The sequence below is a fragment of the Lepisosteus platostomus genome, chromosome 2 (assembly GCF_059453375.1).
Source record: "Lepisosteus platostomus isolate fLepPlt1 chromosome 2, fLepPlt1.hap1, whole genome shotgun sequence".
Lineage (NCBI taxonomy): Eukaryota > Metazoa > Chordata > Actinopteri > Semionotiformes > Lepisosteidae > Lepisosteus > Lepisosteus platostomus.
Genome location: NC_142612.1, coordinates 1,451,929 through 1,472,760, shown reverse-complemented (window position 1 = coordinate 1,472,760; position 20,832 = coordinate 1,451,929). Strand labels below are relative to the sequence as shown.

General features: G+C 37.2%; 1 protein-coding gene across 1 annotated transcript in view; it reads right to left on the bottom strand.

Moving 5' to 3' along the window:
- Positions 1-1,774: 1,774 nt before the first annotated feature.
- The window catches only part of LOC148675645 (kelch-like protein 1), a 52,895-nt gene continuing 33,837 nt past the window's right edge, over positions 1,775-20,832 (bottom strand). The window contains exons 7-12 of the mRNA XM_088644489.1: positions 14,618-14,804; positions 12,406-12,630; positions 4,758-4,920; positions 4,375-4,587; positions 3,153-3,324; positions 1,775-3,034 (exon numbers count right to left, since the gene is read on the bottom strand). Of these exons, the coding sequence (XP_088500615.1) occupies positions 2,975-3,034; positions 3,153-3,324; positions 4,375-4,587; positions 4,758-4,920; positions 12,406-12,630; positions 14,618-14,804 (1,020 nt within the window). The 3' untranslated portion in view covers positions 1,775-2,974. The remainder of the gene's footprint in view (positions 3,035-3,152; positions 3,325-4,374; positions 4,588-4,757; positions 4,921-12,405; positions 12,631-14,617; positions 14,805-20,832) is intronic.

Sequence of the window (20,832 nt, the reverse complement as noted above, 5' to 3'; positions counted from 1 at the left end):
AGTGAATGTCCCCTGTGAATAATGTGCGTCATGAGTCCTGTGTGAAAGGAAGACTGAAATAAACGGGATATTATGCAGGATGGCTGTATTGCCTGCCCTGTTGGTGCACTGGTGTTTTGGGAAGATAAAATGAATCTGTTGCTGGGGAAAAAAAGTGGCCTTGGCAACCTTTAAAAATTGCTAGGTGAAGTAGTCGGCTGTAAAGCAGGAGCTGAAATTATCCTGCATACAGGGGTCACCATCTGTGACAGTTACCATGCAGTTTAGTGCAGATTTGAAATCCGTTTATTATGAAGCTAAGTGGAGAGAGGGGGTCTCAAACTTAACTCTGAAGCTGACGTTGATGAGCTCCCTCACATTAACACCCAGCAGTGAACAACTTCTTTCGTGCTTCATGAAGAATAGAGCATTGTGTCAGGAAAAGGGGACATATTTGGACATGAAAATGGACAGGATTAAAGCGAACAGAATCATTAGCTACACAGAATGTCGAACTGCTGAAAATGTCATATTGCGCTCTGATGTAATCAGCTTACAGTATGATCTTTACTGCAACAGATTTACAACAGGTAACCTGATTTTAAACTAATATTTACAGGTGCGTGTAAATATTTCAACCACAGTTTTGAAGCAAAATATTTTATACACTATTATTGATTCAAGAGTATATATAATATACCTGTGAAAAAAATCCATATTATGAAATCCCCTCTATTGATAGAATCATGCTCACCTAGTACAGTACAGAGCTTTTAATATAGTGCATGTTCTAATTATAATTTTCTGATTAGACCTTGCATAAGGTGGTCAGACTGGTTGTTAATGGTCTGATAGCTGATGAGTCATTCATGGGCTGTACTTGTGAAGGCCTGTCTGCCTGCCTGTGAAGGCCTGCCTTCTCTTTCTGCTTCACTCATCAAGGTTTATGAGGTTTTCAGGAGCCACATTCCATTACCGGCTTTAGCTGCTTGGCATCACAGCAATCTGAGCTGTTAAACCCTTCTAAAACACTGGGTTTGCACTGTGAAGCCGTGCAGTATCTGTACTGAGCAAGGTTTTCCAGAAAACCTCCATTCCATCTCACTTGTTAAGCTTAACAGGCAGTTTCCTATCTTATGGTACTGAATGAGTACCATACATTCCCTTTTTAAAATCAATAAAATAAATGAAACAAGACCATACATCCTTTACTCTAGTCCCCAAAAACACCTGTGTCCCTACCAAAGGTTTTCAATATCTGTTATGTTTCATGTGTCAGTGCTCTTAATTGCACTAAACCTTCTTCAGGAAGAGAAGAAGAAGAAGATCACTTTATTGGCCATATACAATTTCTTGTATTAGGAATTTGTCTTTTCGCATACCCCAACTTGCTCTTCATGAGACACACAGACACACAGACAGGGAGAGAGAAGCTTGGGGTCAGTGCGAAGGGTCTGCCATTATACGGCGCCCCTTGAGGGGTTGGGGTTAAGGGCCTTGCTCAGGGGCCCAATGGAGTAGGATTCCTCTGCCAGAGTGGGAAGAGTTTATCAGTACTGTCCATAATGAAGGAGCTCAGATTGAGAGGAGGAAAAGCATAAATTAGAATATTACATTCAACATTAGCAGAACCAATTACAGTGATAACAACAATAATTATTAACCACACCCATTCCATTGTACCTGTTGAATACAGATTTCCTGAGTAGTTCTTCATTGAGAATTTCCTTCATATTAGCAATGAGATGACACAGAGCAGATGTATCTTATAACGCAAAATCACCAAGCAGCTTCATTCTTGTAATATATCAGGTTCATGCTTTAATTTACGTCTCAGTAAATTTTACTGGTACAGTAGGTATGGAATAAATAAATGGTTAGAATCTATTGGCCTGTGGATGACAAATGAACAATACTCCATTTGTTCTGTAAATGCCCAGTATTTGCTAAACATATTACAGAATTCCTTATTAATGTTTGGTTGATACTGTAATAATACTTTGATCATTACAATTCTTTGCACAATCTTTGGAAGAAAACAAAATGACTATTTTAGACAGGCATTTAATAAGGCTCATTGCCTAATTATACAGTTATTATAGTTACTATTTTTATCAGTTATACCAATTTTCTTCAGCTAGAAAATACTTAATTGGATGATATTGACACAGAGACAAAACAAGTGTTACCATAAATAATTTTGATAATAAAAAAAAAGATTTCCTGAGAGTAAAAATAATGTATCTCTGACTTTGGTATATGTATATAACTGTATATGCTTTTAAAAACCATGAAAAACAAATGTTTTTTACTTTTTGAATGAAAGTTAAAGATCTACTGTAAATGCTCTTTTGCAGGAAAAAACTAAACATTTAGTCTTTCCAAAGAAACCACAGATTATTGTCTATGAGAAATATTACACAATTATTTAAATGGAGATTCTGCTCAACCTTTAGTTGTTATGTAGTTTGTATACCAATACCATATTTTAAAAGTTGCAATGTAAAATACTGCATATTATTTTAATTGCATCTGGAAGGAAAGTGAGATTATTTTTTGTCATGGGACAGTAGAAGAATTAACATAAGGTAGTTAATTTCTCATCACTTTTGCAATAATGGAAGAATATCCAGTTAAATTTCAATCAGATATATTGGATATATGTGGCCATTTTAAAACAGCATGTACATTTCCTTAAAAAAGTATTTCTCGAATACAATATTTTCAATTTACACAGGTCTCCAAAATGTGGATTGTGAGTTTAATTCAAGGTTATTCCAAAATACATCATAGGTAATTTATTTTGAAATAATCTTAAAAATATATTTTAAAACATTTTTAACTTTCCATTCTTGATTAGACACTTCAGTTAGACACTGTCATTGTTCTAACAATTTAATGGTTGAACAAATTGTCGATGATGTTTGGTCATGTTTGATATTTTGCACCATTTCAGGAAACACTTGTGATACAAGAAGAGTCTTTTCTGTGGACTTCATGGCTGCTTAATGACAACAACACAAGCACCAGCTCTTCCAATGTTCAGTGATGCCATCTGTATAAGAGAAGATACGTTTTGTGTGAAAAATCTATTTAAAGAGAAGTAGGAACACTGCTTTATCTTACTTCTACTAATGGAAAATATTCATATTCTTTTTTAATGTCTTACTCACCTTTGTCCATTCATTTGTTTGAGGGTCATAACACTCCATTGTTTGTAAGTATGTTTGCCCATCATAACCCCCGATTGCGTACAGCTTATCTCCAAGAAGGCAAACTCCAACAGCGTCACGAGCCAGGCCTAACGGTGCCACAGCTGTCCATGTGTCTGTTTTGGGGTCATATCTGCATGGAAATACCAAAGGCAAACAAATAAATTATGCAAATGTATATAAGAAGTTTAATTATAATTATACGCCTTATACACCGGGGCCCTGGGACCAGTCCTGGGTGCCAGCTGCATGGAGTTTGTATGTCCTCCCCATTTCTGTGTGGGTTCCCTCTGCTCTCCCTATGTCTGCTCTGGTTTCCTCCCACAGTCCAGTGATATACTGGCAGGCGTACTGGTTTCTGGGAAAGTTGGTCCTGGTGTGAGTGTGTGTGTGTTTGTGTCAGTTTCTGTGTCGCGATGGACTGACATTCTGTCCTGGGTGTATCCTGCCTTGCGCCTGTTGCTTGCTGGGATAGTTTTCTGCTCCCCTGTAACCCTAGTTTGGAGAAAGCAGTTAGACAATGCCTGGCTGTATTATTAAAAAGTTGTTTCTTACTATACACTTTTAAGTACCTGTATAGAGTATAGATATACTGTATGAGTGCACAATCCAAATATAATACATATTGTATGCAATATACATTAAAAAATACAGTGAGTATGAGGAGTGGCTATTAAGCCCAGTGGCACAAATTTACAAATGTCAAAGTTAATTAACTCCAAAGTTACTTAAATTAATTAAGACAAAGATATTTTTTGTGTTGATAGATTTGGCTTTCCATAATGAAGCAAAGTGACAGACAGGGAATGCATGAATTACTCAGTTTGCTTGTGCTGATCTTTACAATTCTTGTACAGCAATGAGCCTAATTAAATGCCTGTCTAAAATATCACAGAGTGACATTCTGTATTACAGCCAGTCACGGAACGGATGGTTTTCATCAACCAGATTTTCAGATGGTTGTGCTTTTATTTTGACACAACTGTAACAAGAAACCTTACAGTAGGAAAAAAATAATCAAGACCTTAATTTTAGACAAAATGAAAAGGGCTTGAATAACCAGCATTGCTGACCTTCTACAGGACATTATGACCAGAGATCTGGCATGATCGCATTTTCTAAAGACTATTACTATAAACTGTATTCATTAATGTAATTCTACAAGGAGGTATTACTTAATTACCTTTCCACACAATCAGAGAGATGGGAACTGTGATTGGAAGCAGGTGCATCATGCCCCCCAACAGCGTACAGAAATCCATCACACGTTGACACCCCAACACCTCCTCGTCGTTTGGACATCGGCGAACAAACATTCCACTTATTAGTGTGGGGATCAAAACACTCCATCGAGCTGAGACAGGAGCTCCCATCCCGGCCTCCCACTGCATACAGCCTGCTCAGACAGAGGTACGGGAGATCGACATTCACTCACAAGGGCTTTTACTCAGGTTGCCATTATTTTTCAGTGAATCAAACATCAAAACAAGCCTTAAAATGGGAGAACGTCCTTTGACACCCAATGTGTGGCGCTCTGCGGAAATGCAGAAGTTGCCCATTACTCACTTTCCATTCAAAGAGGCCACTCCTACGGTGCTCCTGGCGGTGGACATGCTTGCCACAAACGTCCACTGCTGACTTTGAGGATCCCACCTCTCCACGGTGCTCAAGTAACTCCAGCCGTCATGACCTCCCACTGCGTAGATGGGGCCTTCCAATACTGTCACTCCTTGGAAAGAGACGTTATCAGCGGCAATGCAAACTGAATACTGAACAGGATGATGAATTTGTATTTCAAGACCTTCTAGAACTACCATTGTGTTTGATTGTGAATGGATGTATGGTGCATTTGCCTTTGTGTGTGCATTCACCCCTGCTGTAAACTAATGCCCAGATTACTTAAAAAAGGGGTTTTAACAATAACAGAACATTAGCCTCTATGACAGAGTAGCCTTAGGAAAATATTATATGACATAATTACTATACACATGGTCAGTTTTTCTTTAATTTATAATAATTGAACACTTAAATAAATAGCCCCAAATGAAAAAGTAAATGACTTAACAATACATTCCCTCTCTTTCAGTAAAGGCAACACAAATTATTTTGTTGCTAATTTATGGCAAACATTACTGCAACACAGTATCAGGCCTCTTATTTGTAGGAGGAATGTATCATCTTCATTAGGAGCGAGAATCCTTGTCTCTAGTGTATTTTGCATTTTATGTACACTATAAAATACACCTTCATTCTAGTAATATTTATTTACTATGTCTCTTCTAAAACATGCTTGATTTACATGTTTGTGTTTGGCATTTTATTAGTGAAGATGAAAATATTTTCAGAAGTTACAGCAAAAAAAATTGCATTAAGGGGTAATCAGTCTATATATAGATCATAGTTACATCCCCTGTCTTGTATAAAAAACAAACACTGTGATTAAACTGTCAGAAATGCCTCTTAACTCTTATTATAGGATTATTGGTGTAGGGGGAACAACTGTATACATCATAGTATAGTATTTACATTTTTATAACCTATGCTATTTCCATTTTGATATTTCAAAAAATACCTTTATTTTGCATAAATAAGTCATACATCACTGCCTGTTGATAAATATGAGCACTTAGATCACAATGAAGGCAATAAAGGTTACAAAAGAGAGGAGGCCATCGGCCCCTTCAGCTTGTTTGGTTGCTAATAGAAAACTGATCCAAGGATCCTATCCAGCTTTCTTCTTTAAAGTAGCCAGGGCCTTTGGCTTTGACAACAAGGGTAGCAGGGTAGCTTGTTCCATACTTCCAGATCCCTTGGAGTAAAGAAGTTCAATTTTAAACACACCTTCTCCTCACTCCTCACTCACATCTTCTAGCTTGTTTCAGTGTTGATACTGAAGAAGCCCATTGAAGAAAATTGTGCTCTGCAAATACCCTCCTGTCTTTGAGGATTGTACTGTACATTGTTGCTTTTCTTGGGCTTCCAAAGCAGCAGCATATTTTTTGTAATGTCTTGGTCAAAACTGTACAAAGAAATGTCTTTGAGCATTTGAGCAAAAGAAAAGTGATAGAGCTCCTGAAAATGCATAAACCTTTTTATTGCATATACCATATACAGTATATTTTGACAGTTTATAAAGTTACCTACATGTACTGTAGTACTGTGATAATCACTTTATCAATAAATGTGAGCAACATATTTCTCAGATATAAAGGTATAGTGAATATAAAAATACAGGCACCACCTGGGGAGCATCTTGGAAAGCTACTTAATGACATAAAGAAACCCAGTAAACTTGTTCCCCTGCCCAGATAGAAAATGTGTGACAAACAAACTAATGCAAATATTTGAGGTATCACCAAAATTTGGTTAAATGCCATGCAAGTTTTTATGTTGGAGATGCAATTAGATAGAATAGATAAATAGAATAGAGATAGCCAGATCAGTGTCAGGTTTGGTATGGATGTAGATTTGAGTATCATCAGCATAGAAATAATAGTTGAGACCATGTGATCTTAAAAGCTGACCAAGTGGAAACATGTACAGTAAATACTGAAAAGTAAAGGGCCAAACAAAGTATTTCGGGCGAACAGCTTCCTGTGATGGGTGGCGAGGTCAGTATTGCTGCCTCACAGCGCAGGGGCCTTGGGTTCGGTTCATGGGGTGCTATGTGCACGGAGTCTCTATGTTCTCCCAGTGTTCGCCTGGGTTTCCTCTGGGTGCTCTGGTTTCCTCCCAAGGTCCAGAGACATACTGGAAGGTTAATTGGCGCTCATGTGAGCGTGCGTGTCTGAGTCTGTGTGTCCTGTGGGGGCCCAGCGGTGGGCTGGCATCCCGTCCAGGGTGGGCCCATTGCTTCCCCTGACATGCATTGCCTCCCCTCTGAGCCTGAGCAGGACACAGCAGTTAGAAAATGGATGGAAGGAACTTCATGTGAGGAAAAAGAAAACCCCTAATTGTTTTAAAGTTGCTTGTCTTTGTTTAGAAGACCATTTCAACTGTTATTTTGAAGGAGCCAGATACAAAAGCATTCCAATACATACTATGGCTTTGTAATACAAAATTTAAAAATCTTTGCATTTTGTTCAGAAAAGTTTTTTTTATTAACACAGGTATGATTATATCAGATCATATTCTATGAACTGAAGTAATTAAAGTTTAATAAAAACCATTGTGATTGTAGTAAATGGCAGTCATGTAGTTTTATCTCATTAATTATGATTAGTTATAATATGTATAATATGTAACCTAATTGCAACTCCTGACTTATTCTAAGGTTTCAGCCATTTTCTAGGTAAAATGTCAGCCTTATTTAGCTAAATTATGTTTCGAATGGTCCTCTAAGAAAAATATATTTGTCTGATAAAACAGGATTTAATTAAAACTTCTACCCCCTTCAACACCTTAAATTACTCAAATAAATTCTTAGACAAAGGCTTCTTTCATCTGTTCAATGCGAAATAGTCAATGCAGGATTTAAATTCATAGAGAGATTGGATAACTGTTTATACAGAATACAGACTTCAATTTGCAGCTGAACCTCAAGCTAAAATTCATAAGTGGCTGACATCTTTCCTGTCAGCGCATTACATGTTCCTAGAAGTGACATCATCTGCTGCCAGGGTGACTTTCTGAGTGTTGTGCTGTGTGTCATTAGTGAGCGTCATCTCACAGCTCAGCAAAGAAGATCTATGGCGTTGATTTCTTTGCATAGGGGGAATGTATGTCACTGCCCACAAATGTCGACAAATAATTGGGCTTTGAAAAACGAAGACTTGGGAAGAACGATTGTCACGATTAAGGTCAGGTTTGGTTTGAGTTTAATGACTCATCTTGCCCCGAGGGGATCATAACTACAAACTGAGAAACAAACTTCTGGTACTTTTAATTGGTTTTGGAGTCCTCTGCTTGTTGAATTATTTATATGATAATATTATTGGAATTGTTTGCTTCTAAGATCTCCTCTTTTTTACTCATCAGTACCTTTGAAAGTGAACTCCACATTAAAATCACATTCACGATTATGTATTTATTACTTATTATTAAACAAACACAAATACTTGTTAATAATGTCCCATCCCAATTCTATCCCAACCTGTTTTCTGACCTGCTGTTCAACTCTAGGTACTGTATAACTGTATATTTATATTACTGTGTATATTATAATACTGTGTAAATTGGATTCTGTTTAATCCAGCTCTTACACCACATTGCATGTTTTCTCAGACAACCAGCAAACTAAGGGGAGTCATATTAATAATAAGTATAATAACAGCTTCAAATGAAATGTCCACAAGCGTACAAGTAATAAATCAACAAATCAGTCCTGCTGAGACGTAGTATCTGTGATGCAGTAATGTGATGTGGCGGTACCTGTGATCCTGTGATGCAAACCTTTAATGACATGAAGAGAATGGAAAGCAGGTGTGTATTTACAGAAGCAGAAGGCAATGTTTTTGTATTAAGCTACAGTATGGACTTTTAATGCAGGATGAATGATAATTGACTAAAAAAGATAGTAACTGCATCATCAATATTGACTTTTCAATTATTTAATATGATATTTAAGACACTCACTGTCATTTCAGAGTGTTGGTTAAATTGTAATAGTTTCCTTTCATCATGGAATTATAAATAAAAACATTTTTGTGACAAATTTAGGAAAGGCTGTACAATCCTCATATTCCCTTTTACAAAAATATCTGCACATGTGGTACCATCTAGTGGTAATACTAGAGGAGTCCTTCCTTGTCTTACACAGCTGTGAAATCATTAACACTTTTCTTTTTATTTTGGATTTCAATTCTAAGACCAAAAAAAACAACTGCAACCTGTAAAGGAGAAATTGGCAGTTTTAGTTTCCAAGAGCAAGAGTAGCTGCTGGTTGATGTGAGTTAACAGTGCTGTGATCTGATGCCACAGCTCAGAAGGATATTCCAATGCTAATCACAACTCCATAGCAAGGCCTCAATGGACATAAGCTGTTGGTATGAGCTGTCATAGCAGTTAAACCTGCAGCCCAGTAGGCCCCTTAAAAAGAAATTAAAACAAAATCTACTGGCACAGCTCTGTGGACAAGGGTAGAAAACTGACATCACAGTGTAAACACTGCAAACAGCTAAAAAGAAGAGACATTAAATGGAACAGCAGTGAAACCTAATGTTCTTTTCTGGTGACTCCTGTTAACTCCGGAATTGATTACTGATGGTAATCAGAGATAAAGCTTTACTTTCTGAAGTCTAGCCAGGCATATTTGTACTATTGCAGCAGGTCTCATCGCAATATAAATAACAGTTAAATGAAAAATAGTACATAGAATGGTAAAACCAAGTCTTCCAAAAGTGAATGTCTAGAAATAAGTCATCTTGCTATTAATCACCAATTCTGTCTAAAATTGCCATTAATGTTTCTGTCAAAAATGCCATAAAGTCCTGTTTTTTATGGCATAAAATATGCTCTATATAAATGGTCTAAATAAAACAGGAACCTTGATTGGAAAACAATACACAAATTTGAAAGGTTAAAATCAATAGTCTTTTCCAGTCATACCTTTTATAAGACTCATACAAGGTAAGATTCAATAGACAAAGCACTTAATCCTCATTATGTTGCTATTGACTTTGTTTCCTTAAACCCAGTGAGTTTTTTTCCTTCTGTTCTGTGCAGTATAATCCAATATGTTAACCTTTAACTGTGTTTAGTTTGGGACAGGAACAAGAAAGAGATCTGCATCTTTTCAGGTTCACACAGTAAATATCCACTGCTTTGCTGATTGTGTGCTCCATACAGTATTTTTGAAATTCACTCAGAGAAGACATACTGTATTAGAAATATTATTCTTCAGGCTGTTGCCAAATAAACTTGCTCTGCACTAAAGCATATTGTTGCCCATCCATTATGAGGAAGATGCTTTTCTCGGTCAGGGCCACAGTACTGTATGTCAAGGCCCGTCCAGGGAATATGAGGTTCAAGATGGGAGAGAGAGCCTGCTCTCCACCTGGACAGTGTATCAGTCTGTCACAGGGCTACAGAGAAAAGGGAACATTTGAAATAGCCATACAAACCTTCCCAGAATGTCTCAACAAGCGAGGTGGGAGGACACAAGAGCACCCAGAACAAAATACGTGTGAAACTGTTGAAAACATGCAAACTCCACACAGTGTTGACAGCAATAGAAAATCCGAAGAAACTACTGTATGTAACAATAGAGCAGACACCATGATGATCTTTTGAAATTAGAATAACACCTGCTTACATATAAAGATAAATTATGAAACTTCAAAGCTAAATAATTGCTTCACCGTTCATCTGTTTCATTTTGACAAGCAAATATTACATGACTGCAAATAAGTCTCATTAAAATGCATCAGATGCTTTAGTTTAACAATGTCCATGTGTGCTGTAACTGCTATGCAAAAAATTATTGGGTCCAATTCCAATCTGTTAAAAAATGAGCTTATTGTAAGATATTTTCCTCACAGTGGTTGAATAGTAATTGATCAGTATCAACAGTGCAAACATACTGGACCATGGGAAATAAACCATCAACCTCTGGGAATAAAACTGCAGAACACAAAGTATAAGGACAAAATACTTGGCTGAAATTTCTAACAGGAAAAAGTGTTGTATTTAATTACATTATTGTGTAATACATGCCATAATATGTACTGTAGATATTAGAAGACAACATCATTTTCACCAATGAGTTTACTTATACATTTTATTTGTGTTTTTCTGTGTTCTATTTTCTTCATATTTAAAATAATTGCAAATGTAACATTATATAGTCATTTCCAAAATTAGTTAATGAATAATTTGCTTATTTTGCAGTGTTTCATAACAATGGTTGAATTTAGCTGTGCTATATAGGAGACAAAGTTCTTAAAAATCAGCACAGCACTTTCGAAATTAAAATCTGTCAAAAAACAATTAAACCAAAGTAGAAAAAAACTACAAAAATAAAAGGTGAAACATTAAGTTTGAGCAGGCTGATGCTATTTTAATCTTCCAGCAACGTGGGATAGCAGTAAGTGAAACAGGATATACAGTATTGTTAAAAGCAAGTATTGTGAATCAGTGGTTATTATGTTAAAATTGCCTAATGCACTATTAAGGCCTCATTGAGAAGACTGTGTACAATTTGGTCACTGAGATGAGAGGAAGATATTGCAATCGGCTCAGAGACAGCAGGCAGATAACTTTCTCTGCTCAGAGGAATATCCTGCACAGAGCCGGCTATGAGAGGACTTGATTCAGAATCCTCAGAAGCTGACAAGATAATTATATGGATTGCTTCATAATCACCAGTGAAACTAAACCAGACAAGACAAGTTAAAGCTATGGAGATCTGAGAACTGGAAGGCTGTGGGAGTATGGAGCAAGTTGAAGCCGATACCCTGGTCTCCTTCAAGAAAGCGTAGAAATAGATTCTTGGGTGGTCAATTTAATTAGTTACTGAAAAAAAACCAGATAGATGGGCAAAACGAACACCTTATTATGTCCTTTACTGTTAAACAGTATGGAATATATGTAGTAGTAAAGTAGTAGAGGAGTTTATAGACATTTGTATGCAGTATGTACATTAGACACCACACAGTGTAGACAGTACAAGTACAAAAAAACATGGCAGACCATGCAAAAAGTGCAGATGTGCATCGAGTCTGAAGCCCTGCAGTCAGCTGGTAAGGAAGCGTATGCATTTAATTAATCAGGCATCCAAAATATTCTCCTGGAGAATTATATACTCCAAAGTTCTTATACCAGAAAACAATTTGCTAAAAAACGTGTGTGTATCAAATAGGTTAGGTTCAGTCTCAGTTTGACGTAATAATTGCATTTTTATCTATTTAATGTTCTCTGTTTGTCGTGGAAATGGAAGGTATCGAAGTCCTTAATTAGAAACTAATAGGGTAATGGGGTCTGAAAGGTTACAAGGCTTAGAGAAAGTCATTAATGTCTTGTACAGGAAGGAGAGTGCTCATCAATTTATTTTTTGTCTCATGTTATTAATCCACTGGGCTGATTGATTTGAGAATTATGTCTTTAGCTAGTATCAGTTACCACAAAAACAACATAATGAGAATCTTCCTGTGCAGCTGTTTCTGACTGCCCACTTGCATTCATGCTTCACTGCTGTTTGGGTAGCCTTGAAGGAGCCAAGACACCATATCTTAAGACTGAGAGCTGAGGTTATTTGAACTGTCCATGGTTTACTTACCAAGTCCGTGTCTATGAGTTGACATCGCAGGCACGGTGGTCCATGTTTTTGTTTTCAGGTTGTAACATTCCACTGAGTTTAAAGTCTGTAGGCCATCCCTCCCACCAATAACATACAGCTTTTCATCAATCACAGCCACTCCAAACTGCAGCCTCCTACCGTTCATAATTCCAGCTTGTGTCCAATTGTTTGTCCTTAGGTCATATTTCTCTAAGGTTGTTGCACCTAGGGAAGCATTCAGTACAAGAAAACAGTGAAAATTTATGGTTTTCATTCACAAAGGATTAAACTCACCAATCCTTATTAGAAATTAATACCCTGTTGTCCCATATAATGAAAGCAAACATATTTCTTATACATCTAGTACTACAGCAGAGATATCCTATAATTAATTTAAGCATTTTTACTTCCTAATGCAAATTTAATTGCCTGAGAATACAACAATTACTATACAGGGTGTTCCCAGGCTAATAAAAAGTATATATAATTGATTTGTGTTTTCAATATAAATATTTATTTTTAAATGACACACTTAAAATACCAGTTGATAAACAGATGCTATACATAAATAAGTTTGTAAATCATTGCAGAGTGACAGACGATACACTGCAGAGTACTGATGCATTGAAACATTCTTATCTAAGAAATATCAGCTTCAAATTATTTTTAGATGATATTAGGACAAAGAGAAGAGAAACTAGATTTGATACAGGGTATAAGAATTAGGTCCGAAGCAATGTTCGAAGCAATCAGATGATTATTAACATTGTATGTCTTGCTTGTGAATAAAATCATACGTATTTATATTGTTCAGTAGAGGAAACAAAAATAGACTGGCTCAGACATTTTGGCGATGGAGAAAAAAAACATGGAATAGAGAAGGAACTGGCAGCCTTGAGAGCTTCCTTATAGACCTGGTGACGCTGTTCACAAGCCTGTAAATAAGCAGTCAGCCTCGTCTTGCTCGGCAAGTGATCAAGGCATCATCCTCCCGTCTTGAGAGGACTCGGCTGGTCGGTACACCAGGGAAAGAACGAGCAAAAGAAACTGGATGTTTTGGGAGTCGCAGGAGTGTCAATATTTTGTTAGCATCTCACTATAAAAAGCAACTGAACCCTCAAGAAAAATCAGATTGAGCTAACCTACTGTACTTGAAGTTTTTTTTTTAGTTTCTCCACCAGTCTAGTTGGGATCCAGCAGATTCTTTCCATGGGAGGGCATAGTCCATTGCCTACTGGTAGGAGGTGGAGGGACTGCCTCAGGAGAGGAGATTAGTAATGCCCAGTTTAAACGCCTGTAGGATGGTAATGTCCATGCCACAGGTGTTCATCGTGTCTATTGTATAGCCTATGTTCTGTGCTGGGAAGTTGGCATCCAACTAAAGTAATTCAAAGTAGCTAAGTAACTGACAGTAGCCCACCAGTCAAGAGTATGAACATGCAGAGTATATTGAAATCACTGCGAAGTGAAATATATAGACAGAAGTGTCCAGAAACTTATTACTTATTGTTACTTATTGAAACGAATAAGGGAGAGTGTAGTTGAAGCTGATAATTGTCTTGGAAACCCAGATACTATCTCTGAAGAACTGGGCACAGAGAAGAATAACTCCCAGTGATAAGAGGTGTCCAGAAAATAATGTTTTTATAGTCAATTTAAAAAAGCTTTGTTTCTACATAAGCAAACATATTAATTAAGTACGCGCGTAATTATCTATGAGACACAATGCACTGGCTTCTGACGGTGTTTCTTAATAATGTACATTGGAATTCCCTTAACAGAAAATGAAATACAATTCATAAAAAAATAATTAACTCATTAGTCATGAGAATATGTGCTATATTGCATTGTGCCAAAGCAATTAACCAGACGCTTTTCTGCTGTATATTAAATTACTGTACTCAACATTGCGTCTTTAAAGTATACTTTATTCCTGTAAAAAAGAAAATAATTCAAATGTATTCAGAAACACATTATTTTCCTACTTATGTCGCACTGTTATGAGATTATATTGGATTACGGATGTGACAGATGCTAAAAATTATTGCATACAAAGTAAAAAGTAAGAATTTAAAACAAAAAGAAAACACACATTGCCTGGCTGCTACAGTATTTACAAGGGAGGTACAGTATCTTTGAAGTCTGAAGCACAGCTGGAACAGGGCAAATGTTTCCTGAGGAGAAAATACCATTTCCATATATTATTCAGTACCTTTGTTATTATCCATCCCTCCAACAGCATATAGTGCTCCAACTGTAGACTTCCTCGGTTTTGTCCGCGGGCTTTGCAACAAAAGCCTCCTTTCTGGTAGAAGGTGATATTTCATGGCTTCAAGAATAAGCTTTTGACATTCAATATCATCCTTGAAGAGAGCGTTATTCTCTAGATCTGCCAGAAGCTGTATGAAAAATACAATAAAAAGAACAAAAGCATCATTGATTTTATCTGAAATTAGAAAAGTTCTGCTCAGTCCGAGAATGCCACTTGCACTGAACTGAAATCTCACGTTTCTTCCTTGATTTGTGTCGACAGGGCAATATCCTGCAGCCCTGATAAAATGTTAGCAATCTGGGTTAGGCACCAAAAAGAGAATACATGAACCCCCCTTCGATAAAACTGGTGCTAAATGCAGCTGAGCTGAAGGACATGCTGTATTACCTCACACAATACCATACGAGCAGACAGACCAGGCACAGTCGTTCAGCATGAGCTATTGGCACAGTAGCTTTGCAAATTAAATACCTTCTTCCCTTAACTTAATGTTCATGTTTGCAGTTGATTTCAGTGTATCACTTTTGAGAGAGAAAAAAACATTTTTATTCCATAAAAGTGGTTGGATTTCTGACGAGACGTTTATGATCCACATTCATTATCCATTTACTGGTTTTTTTTTCTTTTGTAGGAAGTTGTGGTTTTGTCTGTTTTTCTTCTCTAGGGTGCCTTAGAAACCTGTATCAAATTAAGAGTGATAAAAGTCTCATGACTCTTCAGCCATTCAAATTGGTGTTTAATAGTCATAGATCATTGGGGAGGTTCTTTCAATATTTTCTCTCGTTAAAAGTAATACTGTGCTTTGCATTTCAAGGCAAGTGTTTTCGCACATGCTAAGATGTGTCTTTTTTTCCTGGATTCTTGGTTGTGGCAGGAATAAACCCAAAAGGTTCTTAACTTTATTCCGAGTTGCTTGACACGTGTCCAAGCATGAACAGTTATACAGGTAAATACGTTTTGTTCCCCTTAAGAACAAAGCCACGAAACAATATGCTACCAAACCAAAACCCTAGCATTTAACGACACAGAAATGACTCCATCACCAAACGCAGGTTTGTGTGTTTTAGTGTAGTGGAGATGAGCCCTGGTTGAGTAGTTTATGATGATGTACTGTACATGAAAATGTGTGGGATGAAATATTTAAACAGTGTTTCACTACATACAAACATGGTGCAATTCCAAGACAGCAGTTCTCTTTGTTGTTTGGAAATAACCTTCAATACAAATAAATATATAGGTTTCAATAAAGTGGCTTAATGTTCCAATTCATAAATTATGCTGCTGGACAGGGGTTTTTAGAGGTGAAGGTGTTGTGTGTTTTATTATCTAATTACATGTACCTAGAAAACAATCATTTACACTGACGGACCTGAGAAAGCAATTACAACAAAGTTCAAAGATCAGCAGTCCGTTTACAGGAAGAGCTTAACTTATTGTCCTTATGAAATGATACTGCTAACCATTAAACATTTTTTGCTGCCAGATTTCAAGAATATTGTGCCACAGTCATGGCATGTCCCGAGCGATAAGGTACAGTAAATGCACTTCTACAAGCAAGACATTTCCAAGCAAAAGATCAATCGTATTAAAAGTTTTGAATTAATCAGGAAACTAAGCATGCTTGTAGTGTTTATGACATATTGATCTGATTAAATATGATTATGTATATGTATTTTCCATCCCAATAATTAAGATTTGTGTTGCATGTAGTTTATATTTCTCTACGTAATTAGATTCCTGGGCTTAGTCTTTTTCTTGGCACACAATCAATGAAAACTATTCAAAATCCAAATGGCATTCTCTCCCTTTTGGCTCAAGGCTTTAAATACAAGCAAACATTCCTTTCTTTTGGCCTTTGAAAAAATGAGATCCACAGGCCAAGCACCCTTTTCTGATTACCAAGGTGCTCTTCATTTGCTTTCATTAGTATATTTGTACACATATATCTCTTGATTCTATTGGAAACCAAGGAAAGGTTTTGTATTTTTATTTATAATTAATATAAATAATAACAGCAAAGTATTATGAATGTTTCTTATTGTGTAATATAATATTATTTTGATAAATGCATCTAATAATGTCAAGAGTCTGAAGTATGATGAACTGTGCTGTCTGTGTACATCTGTATTATACAGAGACAACATCATAGCTTTTGCCTGTCAGGCCAGTAGGAGCCCCTTGTATTTAATATCATTGATCCACATTTTGTTGTATATTTCTTACTTTACACTGTCCTTTTATAGGTTATTTATTTTTGTTTTTTAGATATTCCTACTTTGGCATTTAATTTGTCAACACGATATACACGTACTCCAAGAAAGAGAAAAAAAGAACATCAACTGTAGAATGTGCAGAAATGACATCTGCAGTTAAATCAGTGTTGTCACAGATGTCCGCACACATGTGCTTCACAAATCCGCTAACAAGATGGTGGCTCACCCTTGTATACTTTCTCATCTTATTTCTCTGCAAACAATTATGACAAGTAATATGGTATTGTAACACATCAAAAGGAAATCCAAGTTGAATTCCCTCCATATTCACAAAACACCAACGGCAGATCATACATTATCTGTAAACTGCTTAACCTTGAGTACAGGGCACAAGGCAGAGCTGAATAATCCCCCTAGTTGGGAGACAAAGAGACGTTTCAGGGTAGCCAATCAATTCTTTAGGGAGGGATGTGGAAACGCAGACACACAGAGAAAACCCCCACACACTGGACAACCATGTGTAACGAACAGTTCTTTCCGGACCCTATGCGGACGACACAATCCGAAGAAGTGGGGAAACACTGGGGAAACGTCGTGCAGGAATACGGGGCTGAAGACAGGGGGGCGTGTCCAAGGTGCGCTGGTGCACGGGGGAGGTGTGGCCGAGGCGAACAATCCAAAAGAGTAGTCCTTAGGGAATATCCAAAACACAAGGGTAAGTCCAAAACCAGGAGATCCATCAGAACAAGGAATTAAAACACGAAGGCCGGGTCAGAACCGGCAGACAGGGAACGGGAACAGAGGTTAAAACCTTAACGGGACCAGGCGCTTCCAGGTCCCGGACTCGCACGATACGGAAATCAGATGCAGAGCCCGGATGAGCGTCAGCGCCTGGCTTTTAAGGTGGGCTGGGAATAGGAATCAGGTGCACAGAATAAGGTCTCAAGTGTAAGAGCTCGAGCACCCTTAAGGAGGGGGGACTATAATCGTGACACCATGTAAACTACACACGGATACCTGAGGCCAGGATCAAACAGCCAGAGCCCAGAGACCGAGAGGCAGCAGTGCTAAACACTCTGCCCCACACAAAAAATCAACTGATGGAAGTACACTTTACAAAAGGTATTGTACATCCCCCGAACATCATTGCCTTGTGTTTTTAAAATCTTAATAAGCCACCATGAAATTCCCATTTTTTTCAGTCCCATCATTATTTGTCTTACATCTGTTAAAATGTAACTGCAAGTTCCTGATATCTACTGGATCTCATTCATTTATTTCAGTTGTGCTCTCCTTCGAAAAGTAAATAATACATAGGAGATCATATCATTGTGTATTAGACATTTCAAGAATAATTTCAGCATGGTTATACTATTGTTTATCTCTATATGTCATCTGTCATTATTTTTTGTCTTCTTTTCTTTGACGCTGTTATGCTTCTACTATTTTGCCAGAAAACAACTTTTTCAACTTTATATTGTACATCAGAATATTATATTTAATTTTGTCATTCAAGAGTAGTGTTTATCTATCTTTATCCAACATACTAGATTACATATGCAGTACATCATTCTATTTTCAGCACAAACAAACTGAATTATTTTATGCTGAAAACAATGTTTAGGCTGTGGAACTTTCTTCAGGTGTCTGGTGTCTGATACCTCTTTTCTTTTCAGGAATAAACCTTTACCTGTTCCTTTGGAGCCTACGCATGCTGACACAGCTACTTACGTGAATTATTTTATTTTATGTCATTTAATTAATGCGTATATACAGCATAAAATTGAACGCATGCAGTACAGGTCAGATAAGAACGATTCAACTGTCTGAAGAAGCTCTTTCAATGTATTGTAATAATACCTTCCTTCTTATTGTTAATGCCCCTGGGGCAGTTCAGCAGTGCATTATGCATTTTGATTCCTACCTTTCAAAAGAATCATTAGAATTGAAGACAGAAGATGTATTTGGGGACAGTTAATGGCAGGTGGTTTTTACTTATACAGTACTGTACTGTTCTTGTTTAAGATTCTTAAGATTTTTCTCAGATTTTATAACAGTCTATTTCAGATGATATTACAGAAACGTTTAAAGATAACAGAAATGTAACGATGGCAATACTTTACTGTAGGATCAAAGTGAGAATTTTATCTTTTGCCTTTTGTGTCCTTTTAGAAATAAGGAATAGTACATTAACTCACTAAATTCCAAGAAGTTTGTTTTTGAGTAAAAGCTATTTTTAGCAGTGTCTGCTTGGAGACACTCCTATGCCCTATATATACTTACAGTATATATACTTTGTTCTGGTAAGTCCAACTGTATTCTTGATGGGATTGATGGTCAACCCTCCTTCCCTTATACTGTTAACAGCATTCAGTTTTTCAATCTGTGTCAAAAATGATCATGTCATCCATGTAAATGGAAGCACAGCCAAGATGGGGCTGAAGCATCATGTTTATCAGCCACTGAAATGAAGCCTAAGCTCCATGAAGCTCAGAGGACAGGATGTTATTTGGGTTTTTCCTTTGTCAATTGTTGCTAGTGAAATATGCTTGCATGTATTTAGAAAACGTGTCAAATCCAAGGTTTCAAGGTATTTGACTCAACTGAGTCCTTCGATAAGCTCATGCACCCTGATCAACTGTTAGGTGTTGAATTTGGTCGACTCATTTAAACGACACATATTTTTGCAAAACAATCATCAGGCTTAGGTGTCATAATGATTGGGCTGGACAAGCACTGTCACTTTCTTCTATATCTTTTAAGTGCAATATTTACAGTATATTCCAGATCTTTTTTGGGGGCACCAAACAAAGTGGTGCCCCGACCACAAGTTTTTCTGATGAACTTTTGCCAATAACAGTGTTCATCAACAGGGAGCTGACTGTGAAAGTCACAGGCTAGTAACTTTTGTTATGACCCCAAGTGTCTAGGGGTTAAGGGGTGTAACATTTAGGATATATCTTTTGGAAGCAGGGGGGTTTTGGTGAGGGACTAGAAAACGTGATAAGGGTAAGGAACTAGAGTGGTGCCAAAGAAAAGAAAATAACAAACAAAATGGAGCTGGCTAGAACAGTGAGGGAAAGCTAACCTAACTACAAAAGAAACACACGGTCTTCGGCGTCTTCAACACCCTAGCTAACCTGCACTGACTACCCAAAACCATACAAGACAAATGGCACTCACCCGTACTAAACAAGTGTACTAATACAAAATCAACTAAGTGTGTAAACTGTACCCCAACAACCTAAACTAACCTTATATACAAAAGTTCACACAAAAACACAAGTGAACCAGGAATACAAATAAGGGAAAACAAGAGTAATCAACAGGAGCAGGGTACAAAAGAACACAAAAGTTGAACATGTAACACTGGGGCAAGGTAATGGCAAAACAAGGATGAACACACAAACAAACGAAAGTACAAAGAAACTAACAAAAAAACAGCAAAACAACAAAGCCAAAGCTATACGAAAATACATACACAAAGCAAAACAAACCAACAAACGAAGCCGAAGCAATAACCAGAAGCGAAGCGAAGCGAAGCGAAGCGATAACCAAAACCAAACGGGACCAAAGTCAAAAACAAAAGGCCTTTTCTTCCTGAAAGCCTCCATGTTATATAGTGAATAAAATGAGTTCTGATTGGCTGAGAGCTAATTGATGATGACATCATACGGAAAGTGTGGTGTAATGGTGGGCCAATGGGGAAGGGAGAACAATCAAGGGTCAGCAGTGTGGATATAACAGAAAAAAAAAACACAGAGAACACACACTGGGACGTAACACTTGTGTTGCCAACATCGGAAGCAAACACATGTAACACAAGCTTTCCAATAGGCAGTAGATGCGGTCTTGGGGAATTCTGTCCCAAAAAGGTTTCTTGTAGAGTGGAGTGAGCCACAGGTGCCATAGTTTGTCGATGCTCATCCTACAAATGTTCAG